Source organism: Aethalodelphis obliquidens, unplaced genomic scaffold (genome assembly GCF_003676395.1).
Source record: "Aethalodelphis obliquidens isolate GAN/ISIS:26980383/991018 unplaced genomic scaffold, ASM367639v1 scaffold92, whole genome shotgun sequence".
Taxonomy (NCBI): domain Eukaryota; kingdom Metazoa; phylum Chordata; class Mammalia; order Artiodactyla; family Delphinidae; genus Aethalodelphis; species Aethalodelphis obliquidens.
The window spans coordinates 2957135-2969040 of record NW_020838036.1 but is presented as its reverse complement, the minus strand read 5'-3'; the positions used below and the strand labels follow the sequence as shown (position 1 = coordinate 2969040).

Here is an 11906-nt window from a genome sequence, read left to right as displayed (position 1 = left end):
TGTGTGTGTGTGTGTGTGTGTGTGTGTGTGTGTGTGTGTGTGTGTGTTGCACCCATCTCCCACATCCTTACCAATCTCTTTCTTTCTCACTCTCTCCCTGGGTTGGTTGGTCTATATGTCTTTCTCTTAATCTCTGTCTTAATCCCTCTCTGGAGTCTTTCAGCTTCTTCCCTTATTTGCCTACTTATTTATGTTTCATTTATTTTGTTTAGGTAAAGCTACTTCCTCTTCTAATCCAAGCAGCCCAGCTCCAGACTGGTACAAAGATTTTGTTACAGATGCTGATGCTGAGGTTTTAGAGCATTCTGGAAAAATGGTACTTCTCTTTGAAATTCTTCGAATGGCAGAGGAAATTGGGGATAAAGTGTAAGTTCTTTTCCTATTTTTATTATATGAACATTTTGATAACATTTTTATTGTTTAAACAATTTATTTAAAGCAATCTATTTTGTTTTCTTCTTTTCTAAAGATGTAATTTCATGGTTAGTGTAGTGACAGCTATCTTCCTTCTTAGTCACTGTTTCTGAGTACATATTCTGGTTATTTCTTCAGTGCTGTTTTCCCCTTCTGGCTATAGTATCTTGAACTTATTTCCTTGAGCCAAGTCTCTAGTTGATGTTTGTATTTCATCACTTTCAGAATCATTTTTCAATCCATGCGGTGTGGCTTCTACCCTATTACTTTACTGAGTTTTCCCCCCTAAAGTCACTTAATGACCTTCTAATTTCCAAATCTAGTGGACACCTCTCAGACTTTATTTCACCTCTTTGACTACTCTCTTTATTATTTCTCCTTTGTTTTTTGTTCCTGTTTATTTTACTTCTAGCATTTGTGCCCCCTTTCCCTTCCCTGGATTCCAACCCCCAATCTTATCCTTCATTTTATTATTTAAAAAACATACTTTTAAAGTTTTGAACCAGACCTGCTGTTTAGGCTTTTATAAGATCCCAAGTTCTGGTCATAAAATATTTTAAAAATATAATGCTTTTAATATAACCATTTTTTTTGTTAAAAAATTTAAGCACTTTAACATAAGGCTAAAATAAAACAATCTTCTATCTTAAAAAAATGTCAAATTTAGTTTCTTTAACTTTCCTGGAAAGAGGTAGCTCTGTTATATTTTCATACCACCTTTTAATATACCTCTACTCTACACTTAACACATTCTGATGTACTTGTGTCTTTTCGCTGGATAGTGAGTTGTTTGAAGACACAAACTGTTTTATTTCTTTTTAATTAACTCCTTCACCTGGCATCTAATAAGTACTCACTGTAAGTTATTTTTGTTACATATTGCCACTTATACAGAAACAAGTAGTTCAGATAAGGGGTGATGTTGGCTTGGAATGGAGTAGTAGTAGTGGAGATGAAGGGTATGTTTTGGAGTAGAAACAACAGTACTTGGTAGATTTAATGCAGGGTAGTAAGAAGGAGAGAGTAGTCAAAGATGACCCTCAGGCTTTCCCCCTAAGTGACTGGTAGATTATGGTGTTATTTACTAAAATGGAGAAGATTAAGGGAGAAGTAAGTTTATTAGAGGTAGTAAGGAGTCCTGCTCTGGCTTTGTTAAGTTTCCAAGGCCTATTAGATGTCCGTGAGAGATGTCAAGTAGAAAGTGGATATTTGAGCTCAGAGTTCCTGAAAGACCAAGAGAGATTAATGCTCTAGACATGCTTATGCTTTTTTATCTATTAACTTCTGTAGTTCAAAGTTAATTTTTATTGGATACCATACAAGAATTTTATGAGTATAGGGGAAATTTTAGTAGTCTTTTAATTTCCTAACCAGTTCAAGAATCTCTTCTACCATGTTCATCATGGATGTTCTCCTGATCTCTCCTGGGTAGAATATTTTGCATCTCAGAAGGCTCCCTATAGTTGAATACTTCAAAGTGTTAGAAAATGGATCCTTATCTTTAGTTTATACTCTTCCTATAGCTATTTCCCCCCTGGTCTAAAATAGAATATATCTACTGCTTTTTAAAAATACTGTTATAATGATCATTTTTAGTTATTAACCCAACTGATAGGTGTTATCAACGTTAAGACTATAAAACTGCATTTCTGGAATTGTGATTACCACTATTCTTTATTTGTCCAGCATTTCATTATGGAAATTTTCAAACATAACAAAAAGTAGAAAGAATTTTTAGAGTGAATACCTATATACCTGTCTCCTAGAATCTATACTATATTCTATATTTTATCATACTTCATTTATTACATATCTATCCATCATCCATCTTATTTTCCTGATGCCTTTCAAAGTAGGTTGCAGACATCACTACTACTATTTCAATTGTCTCTTCAGATAATGGTGGGCTTATCTCTCGTCACTTTTAGCTTTTTCTTCTCAGTTGTTTTATCTGTTCTTTATATGGCATAATTTCAGTCCTGACATGGTCTTGAATATACTTCATTTTTTTAGCACTTATCTCAAAATATGGTCACAAACACTTCAGCTGAATTTTTATTAACACAGAATTATAGTGACGCTGGTTCTTGTTTATTCTGGACCCTATCTTTCCATTCCTGCAGTCTGATGGAGCAGTTTTCCAGCATCCAAATAACACTATTGGTTCATATTGACTTGTGGTCAACTAAGACTTTTTTTTTTAAGAAGAACTTTTGTCGAATCAGATTCTTCTATTCCCTATTTGTGCAGCTGAAGCTTAGGCGGAAATTCATTTTTTTTAGCATATGAATATCCAATTTTGCCAAGACCATTGTTAAAAATACTAATTTTTTCCATTGAATTGCTTTTGCCTATTTGTCACAAACCAATTAACTATAGTGTAGCTTTATATCGGGACTATATTCTGTTCCACTGATTTGTGTTGGTCTCCTCAGTACTACACTATTTTGATTACACTAGCTTTGTGTTGAAATCATGTAGAGTTAGGCCTCCAACGTTTTTCCTTTCAAAATTGTTTTGGCTACTCTGTGTGCTTGGCATACCCATATAAACTTTAGAATCAGCTTTTTAATTTCTACAAATTTCTAATTTTTAATTCTTTTGGATATTTACTGAGGTTTAGATTAGAATCATGTTGTTTGTGAATCTTCTAATCCATGAATACTAACTTGTCTTTTTAGCCTTGTTTTCAGCCAGTCTCTCATATCTCTGGACCTGATTGAAGATTTTCTTGAATTGGCTAGTAGGGAGAAGACAGAAGATAAAGATAAACCTCTTATTTATAAGGGTGAGTTACATTTGTATATCATAATTTTAAAAATATTCATTTAAACATATCGTATACACATTTTAACAATAGAAGAAAACAATATTACCCAGACCCACAACCCTAATATATCTATTTTTTCTGTCCTTTCTTTTTGTCCTTATCCATATAAATGTGGTGTTTGTTGCTGCAGTTGTAGCAAAATTTTTTTCGCTGTTTTTTTTTAAACAGCGTTATTGAGTTATGATTCACATATCGTGCAGTTTACCCATTTAAAGTGTACAATTCAATGGTTTTTAGTACATTTTCAGAGTTGTGTAACTATCACCATAGTCAATTTTCAAACATATTAATCAACACCAAAGAAACCCTGTACCCTTTAGCTGTCGCTCTGCTAACCCCCTTTCTACCTCTTTACCCCTAAGCAATCACTAATCTACTTTGTTTGTATGATTGACCTATTCTGGATCTTTCATATAAATAGAGTCATATAATATGTGGTCTTTTGTGACTGGCTTCATTCGCATAGCATGTTTTTAAGGTTCATCCAAGTTGTAGCAAGTGTCAGTGCTGTATTCCTTTTTGTGGCCTAATAATATTCCATTTCATGGATAATACCCACATTTTGATTATTCATTAATTCATAGATATTTGAGTTGTTTTCTCCTTTTGGCTATTGTGAATAGTGCTGCTATGAACATTCATATACAAGTTTTCATTTCTTTAAACATCTGTTTTTAATTCTTTTGAATATTTAGTTAGGAATGGAATTATTGGGCCATATGGCAATTCTAAGTTTAATGTATTGAGGATCCACCAAACTCTTTTCTACACTGGCTGCACTATTTTACATTCTCAAGAAGTAGTGTTCAAGGTTTCTGATTTCCCCACATCTTTACCAACACTTGTTTTTGTTGTTGTTGTTGTTGAATTATAGCCATCCTCGTGGGTGTGAAATGGTATCTCATTTTGATTTTGATTTGTATTTCTCTAATGACTAATAACGTTGACCATTTTTTCATGGCCATTTGTATATCTTTGGAAAAATGTTTATTCAGGTCCTTTGCCCATTTGTCTTTTTGTTATTGAGTTGAAAAACTTAAAATTATTTTTAATTAAAAAAACTTTTTCTGCATACCAGGCCCTTATCAGATACATGCCTTATAAATATTTTCTCATTCTTTTCATTGTCTTTTCATTCTCTTGGTAGTATTCTTTGATGCGGAAAAGGTTTTCAGTTTGATGAAGTCCAATTTTATTTTTTTTTCTTTTGTTACTTATGCCTTTAGTGTTATATCTAAGAAACCATTGCCAAATCCAAGTCTATGACTATTTACCCCTATGTTTCCTTCAAAGAATTATATAGTTTTAGCTCTTACAGTTAGTTCTTTCATGCATTTTGAGTTAATTTTTACATTTAGTGTGAGGTAAAGGTCCAACTTCAGTCTACCAGTTGAGAAGACTGTTCTTTCCCCATTCACTGTTCATGGTACCCTTGCTAAAAATTAGTTGACCAAAGAGACAGGTTTATTTCTTGACTCTTGAGTTTTATTCCATTGATCTGTATGTCATTCCTCATGCTAGTAGCAGTCTTGATTACCTTTACTTTGAACATAAGTTTTGAAAGTGTGCGTCCTCCTACTTTGTTCCTCTTCAAGATTTTTTTGGCTATTCTGGGTCCCTTGCAATTCCATATGAATTCTAGAATTAGCTTGTAAATTTTACCAAGAAGTCAGCTTGGATTCTGATAGTGATTGCACTGAATCTGTAGTTCATTTTAGGAAGTATTGCCTTCTTAACAATGTTAAGTCTTCTGATCTATGAACATGGGATGTTTTACCATTTATTTAGGTCTTTAATTTCTTTCACTGTTGTTTTATAGTTTTCAGTGTATGCATTTTGCATTTCTTATGTTAAATTTATTTTATTCTTTTTGATAGTATTGTAAATGGAATTGTGCTCTTTTAGTTTTAGATTCTTCGTTGCAAATGTATAAATTAAGTTTTTCATAATAACTCATTTATTAGTTCAAATAGTGTTTTGTGGATTTTTAAAGGATTTTCCTTATACAAGATCATGTCATCTGCAAATAGAGATAATTTACTTTTTCCTTTACAATATGGATTACTTTTATTTCTTTTTCTTGACCATTTCCCTCCTTAGAACCTCTAGTATGGTGTTGAATTAAAGTGACAAAACCAGACATCCTTTTCTTTTTCCTAATCTTAGAGGGAAAGCATCTGATCTTTCACCATTCTGTATGGTGTTATTTGTATTTTTTTCATAAATATCATTTATCATGTTGTGGAAGTTCCTTGTATCAGTATTTCCAGTTTTTTGAGTGTGTTTTTCTTATCATGAATGTGTATTGAACATTGTCAAATGATTTCTTTGTGTCTACTGAGATGATCATGTGGGGGTTTTATTTTTATTAATTCGTTAGTTTTAGATTTTTTTTTCAGGAATAATTTATTCTTATATACTTTAAGATGTATCCTAAGACTTTTAAACTTTTTTTTTTTTTGTGGTACGCGGGCCTCTCACCGCTGTGGCCCCTCCCGTTGCGGAGCACAGGCTCCGGACGTGCAGGCTCAGCGGCCATGGCTCACGGGCCCAGCCGCTCTGCGGCACGTGGGATCCTCCCAGACTGGGGCACACACCCGCGTCCCCTGCGTCGGCAGGCGGACTCTCAACCACTGCGCCACCAGGGAAGCCCTAAACTTTTAATATTATTTAAAAGGAAAACAATTGAAACACATCCTGTTTGTAGGAATATCATTAATAAAACTAGATCATTTATTCCAGAAATCCTTAATATTTGAATCTTGTAGGATATTACAGTCCTTAGGACATAAACAAAATTTGACTTGATGAGACATACTTACTTTTGCTGTTTTGTTTGTTTGTTTTAGTCCAAATTCTCAAAGGAGTAGATTTTTTTTTTATTGAAGTATAGTTGATTTATAATATTATATTAGTTTCAGGTGTATAGCATAGTGATTCAGTATTTTTGCAGATTATACTTCATTAAAAGTTTTATAAAATAATGGCTATAATTCCCTGTGCTATACAATACCCCTGTCGCTTATTTATTTTATACATAGTAGTTGGTATCTTTTAATCTCTTATGCCTCCTTTACGCCTCCTCTCTTGCTTCTCCCCACTGGTAACCACCAGTTTGTTTTCTATATCTCTGAGTCTCTTTCTGTTTTGCAATATACCTTTGTATGTGTTATTTTTTATATTCTACGTATAAGTGATATTATACAGTATCTGTCTTTCTCTCTCTGAATTATTTCACTAAGCATAATATTCCCTAGGTCCATCCATGTTGCTGAAAATGGCAGAATTTCATTCTTTTTCTTATGGCTGAGTAATATTCCTCTGTGTGTGTGTGTGTGTGTGTGTGCACGCGCGCACACGCGCACCACATCTTCTTTATCCATTTGTCCATTGATGGACACTTGGGCTGCTTCCATATCTTGACTACTGCTGTGTACATGTATGTGTGTACATGTATGTGTTTGAATTAGTGTTTTCAGGTTTTCTGATATATACCCAGGAGTGGAATCGCTGGATGATATGGTGGTTCTATTTTTAGTTTTTTGAGGAACCTCCATACTGTTTTCCATAGTGGTTGCACCAGTTTACATTCCCACCAACAGTATACAAAGGGTTTCCTTTTCTTCACATCCTTGCCAACATTTGTTATTTGTAGATTTTTTGATGATAGCCATTCTGGCAGGTGAGAGGTGATATCTCATTGTGAATTTGATATGCATTTCTCTAATAATTAGCTATGTTGAACATCTTTTCATGTCAGCCATCTCTTTGTCCTCTTTGGAAAAATGTCTGTTCAGGTCTTCCACCCATTTTTTGATACTGTTGTTTGTTTGTTGATATTTAGTTGTATGAACTGTGTGTATATTTTGGATATTAACCCCTTGTTGGTCATATTGTTTGCTAATATTTTCTCCCATTATGTGGGTTTTCTTTTCTTTTTGTCAGTGGTTTCCTTTGCTGTGCAAAAGCTTTTAAGTTTAACTAAGTACAATTTGTTTATTTTTGCTTTTATTTATTTTGCCTTAGGAAATAGATCCAAGAAAATATTTTTACACTTTATGTCAAAGAGTGTTCTGCCTGTGTTCTCTTCTAGGAGATGTATGGTTTCAGGTCTTACATTTAGGTCTTTAATCCATTTAAAGTTGATTTTTTTATACAGTGTGAGGAAATGTTCTAATCTCATTGTACGTGTAGCTGTCCAGTTTTCCCAGCCCCACTTACCAAAGAGACTGACTTTTCTCCATATATATTCTTGCTTCCCTTGTTGTAGATTAATTTACCATAGGTATGTGGATTTATTTCTGGGCTCTCTATTCTGTTCCATTGATCTATGCATCTGTTTTTCTGCCAGTACCACACTGTTTTGATTACTGTGTAGCTTTGTAGTATAGTCTGAAGTCTGAAAGGGTGATACCTCCAGTTTTGTTCTTTTTTTTCTCAGGATTGCTTTGGCAATTTGGGGTCCTGTGGTTCCGTATGAATTTTAGGGATTATCTATTCTAGTTCTGTGAAAAATGTCCTGAGTATTTTGATGGGGATTGCATTAAGTCTGTAGATTGCTTTGGGTAGTATGGCCATTGGATCAGAAGAATTAACATTACTAAAATGACCATACTACCAAGAAGCATCTTTTAAACTAACGTACTGAATTTAACTAAAAAGTTTGCTGAAAGACATAAATCTCAGTGTTGTCAACTTGTTTTATATTAAGACTCCAGGGTGTGATGATATGAATTTTGCTTGGAGTGGAAGTAGTAGTATTATGTTTGCAGTTAAAGAATTAGAATGAAAAAAAATGAGAATGGAAATTATGTATGATAAAATATAAAAGGGTCATAAGTACTTTATCCATTGGTGTTTTAGTATGAATGTCAGGCTTGGGTAAAATTTTACCGCACTGTGCAAATGTTGACATGTCTGATCAGTGTTTAACTTATAAAATCACAGTTCTTTACTTGTTCATACATGTTCACAAATATGTAATTGTCATGAAATAGGAACATATGCTGATATTTGTGGCTAAATCATAGAATATTTTTTGGCACATAAATAGGCATTCTGTAAATATTTGTTCAGTGAATGAATAAACGTGTTCTATGTCTCTGGTTTTTATCTGTTTAGTATCAACTTGTTGATAACAAGGTGGGAAACCTGGTCATTTATAGATTTAATTAAAAAGAAGCTTCATGAACATAATACAGCTTAATCATACTTTTGAAAGTTTTATAGGATTCTAATCAAGGAAGTATTTTCAGACATTTACATGTAGATGAAATACTTTTGAAAAGTACCTTTGCTATTCAATATCTGTTGGAAGGAAATCTGTAGTGAATTTATTTGTAATATGATGAATTATCCCTTGATTTAAAAAATTTGTCTTGCTATGCAAATTGACTATATATGACCAACTTTTTTTTTTTAATTTTTAAAAAATTTTTGGCTGTGTTGGGTCTTTGTTGCTGTGCGCAGGCTTTCTCTAGTTGCAGTGAGTGGGGGCTACTCTTTATTGCAGTGCACGGGCTTCTCATTGTGGTGGCTTCTCTTGTTGCAGAGCATGGGCTCTAGGCACCCAGGCTTCAGGAGTTGTGGCTCATGGGCTCTGGAGCGCAGGCTCAGTAGTTGTGGTGCACGGGCTTAGTTTCTCTGCAGCATGTGGGATCTTCCTGGACCAGGGCTCAAACCTGTGTCCCCTGCATTGGCAGGTGGATTCTTAACCACTGTGCCACCAGGGAAGGCCTATGACCAGCTTTTAAATGGCAAGCAAGGAAGAAAATCTTTTAGTACTAGGATAACAATATATGTCTCTTTTTTCTTTTCTTGTTGAATTTTCAGGTGAAGGGAAGTGGCTCCGAAACATAGACTATTACCGTTTAGATGGTTCTACAACTGCTCAATCAAGGAAAAAATGGGCTGAAGAATTTAATGATGAAACTAATGTGAGGTAGGAAGCATTTCTGAATGTATAGTTCTTAAAAAATCATTTTAAATCTACATATAGTAAAATTTACTCTTTTTAGTGTCTACTACTATAATTTTTGACAAATGCAAGATGTAGTCAAGATACAAAATGGTTTCATCACCCCTTAGGAAATTCACTTATGGAATCATACAATTTGTAGCCTTTTCAGTCTCACTTTTTTCACATGGCAAAATGCATTTGAGATTCATCCACATTGCTGCATATGTCAATAGCTTGCTCCTTTTTATTGTTGAGTAGTATTCCATTGTATGGATGTGTCCATTGTATGGATGTATGGTTTGTTTTCATTATATGGACATATTCGTTGTGTGAATGAGTAGCTTGTTTAACCATTTCCATTTGAGAGACATTGGAATTGTTTCCAGGTTTTGAAATTAAAATTGAAGGTGCTTTAAACATTCATGTATAAGTTTTGTGTGACCATAGATATTTATCCAAGTGAAATGAAAATCCAGGAGTGCAATTGCCAGGTTATATGGTAAATTTATGTTTAGCTTTGCAGGAAATTGCCAAACTGTTTTCCAAAGTGGTTGTACAATTTTGCATTCCCACCAGCAATGTTATGAGGGTTTCAGTTGTTCTGCGTCCTTGGTATTATCATATTTAAAAATAAAAAAATTTACCCATTCTAATAGGTATGTAATGGAATCTCATGTGATTTTAATTTGCATTTCCCTAATGTTAGTTGATGTCAAGAATCATTTTATGTGCTTATTGGCCATTTTTATATCATCTTTGGTGATACATCTGTTAGAGTGTCTTAAGGTTAACGAGGTATTCTTGATCTCTTTACTTACTGTAATAATTTGAATAATATACTTTAAACAACTGCAGGTAGAGGTTGTGTTATATAGGTGATGTTGCTTTTAACTATCAGCAATTACATACTTGAACTGCATTTGGAAGAGAAAAATTTATGTGTATACATACATATAAACATTTGCGCACACACATACACGTTGAAAGCATTGCCTTTAAGAAAGTGATGAAGAGATGGGGTTAGTTTAATGCAAAGATGGCTAAGATATGACTTACTAAATGTTCTAAAGTATGAAAGGTATTATATTTTGTGTGTAAAACGTGTTTTAATTCTAACAGAGTCCTGAACTACACCTGGGGTTAAAACTAGGGAAATTCCAGTTAGACCATAGGAGGAGTATATTCTTATTAGGTATTTAAAATCTGTAGAGTCTGGGAGAGCTTACAAAGGGATTGTTCGAGTACAGTAAAGTTACTTTAAAAATGATTACATAACTTTTTAAAGAATAAGTACATTTTTATATTTTGTTTGCCATGTTTTAAACAATTATCATTTGTGCATGAGTGTAAAGAAGTAATTTTATTGAGTTATCCTAGTCTAATTTGTCAAATTTAATCTAAACGTTTGGCTTGCTCAGTTTCCCAAATTTGTAAATATCGTAATAGCATATGATTTGTCCCATAATAGTCATATTTGATAACTAGTAGGGAACAGCATTGAAATGTGGATGTTGAGCTGTCAGCTTGGCTTTTTCACTAACAAATTAAGCCTCCTAAACATATGCCAGAAAGTGTCTCTGATTCAGATTCATCATGTGTGTGTGTATATATATATATATATATATATATATACACACACACACACACACATATCACACACACACACACACACACACACACACACACACACACTCCATGGATTTGAGGGGTTACTCTTGAGTAGCTAAATCTGTAAACTTGTCTGGATTAAATTCACAAATGTGAGAGATTATGTCTGTTTTTCTACCTATCTTCTGTTTTCTCATGACTCAGTAATGTTCAGAAATAGAATATAAATATAATTCTGTTCATTGTTAACCAGTTAGAAAGACACATTAAAATAAGTTTTAAGATAGTGACTTAATGTTGTCTTATGTGGCGAGGAAGCAGTTTTAACAGTCTCAGGGCCTTTTTTTTTTTAGTTTATTTTATTTAGAGTCAAAGGAACTTACAAAGACCGTATAGAGAGGTACTGTGACCCTTTCACCTAATTTCTCCTAATGGTTACATCTTACCTATGATATCAAAACCAAGAAATTGGCACTGTTTCAATGTGTGTGTATATCTATGTTTTTTTTAAATCACATATGTAGAGATTCCTGTAAGCATGACTGCAGTCAAGGTACAGAAATATTCTATCACCACAGAGATTCCTCTCTTTCTGACCTTTTATAGTCATACCCATCCTGACCACCAATGTTGCCACAATCCCTAACTCCTGGCAATAACTCATTTGTTCTCCATCTTTATAATTGTCATATCAAGACTGTTATATAAATTATATCATAGTATATGTGACCATTTGAGATTGGCCTTTTTCACTCAGCATAATGCCCTTTAGTTACGTTCAAGTTGTTGTGTATATCAGTAGTTCATTCCTTTTTACTACATAGTCGTATTCAATGGATTGGATGTACCAGCTTGTATAATACAAACTGAATGTCTACTGCAGGGCATTTTGTTCATTTCCAGGTTTGGCTATTACAAATAAAGCTGCTATGAACATTGTGTACAGGTTTTGTGTGGACCTAAGTTTTCATTTCTCTAGGATAAATGCCCAGGAGTGCAATTTCTAGTTTACATGGTAAGTGATTATTTCATTTTTTAAGAAACTACCAAACTGTTTTACAGAGTGGCTGCACCGTTTTACCTTCCCTTCAGTAA

General features: G+C 33.7%; 1 protein-coding gene across 11 annotated transcripts in view; it reads left to right on the top strand.

The window, feature by feature from the left end:
- Positions 1 to 9216, top strand: part of ATRX (ATRX chromatin remodeler) — a 195421-nt gene extending 186205 nt beyond the window's left edge. For all 11 annotated transcript variants that reach the window (XM_027095636.1, XM_027095638.1, XM_027095637.1 and 8 more), the window contains 3 exons: positions 213 to 366; positions 3096 to 3202; positions 9077 to 9216. In XM_027095636.1, the coding sequence (XP_026951437.1) occupies positions 213 to 366; positions 3096 to 3202; positions 9077 to 9189 (374 nt within the window). In that variant the 3' untranslated portion in view covers positions 9190 to 9216. The remainder of the gene's footprint in view (positions 1 to 212; positions 367 to 3095; positions 3203 to 9076) is intronic.
- The last annotated feature ends 2690 nt before the right edge of the window (positions 9217 to 11906 follow it).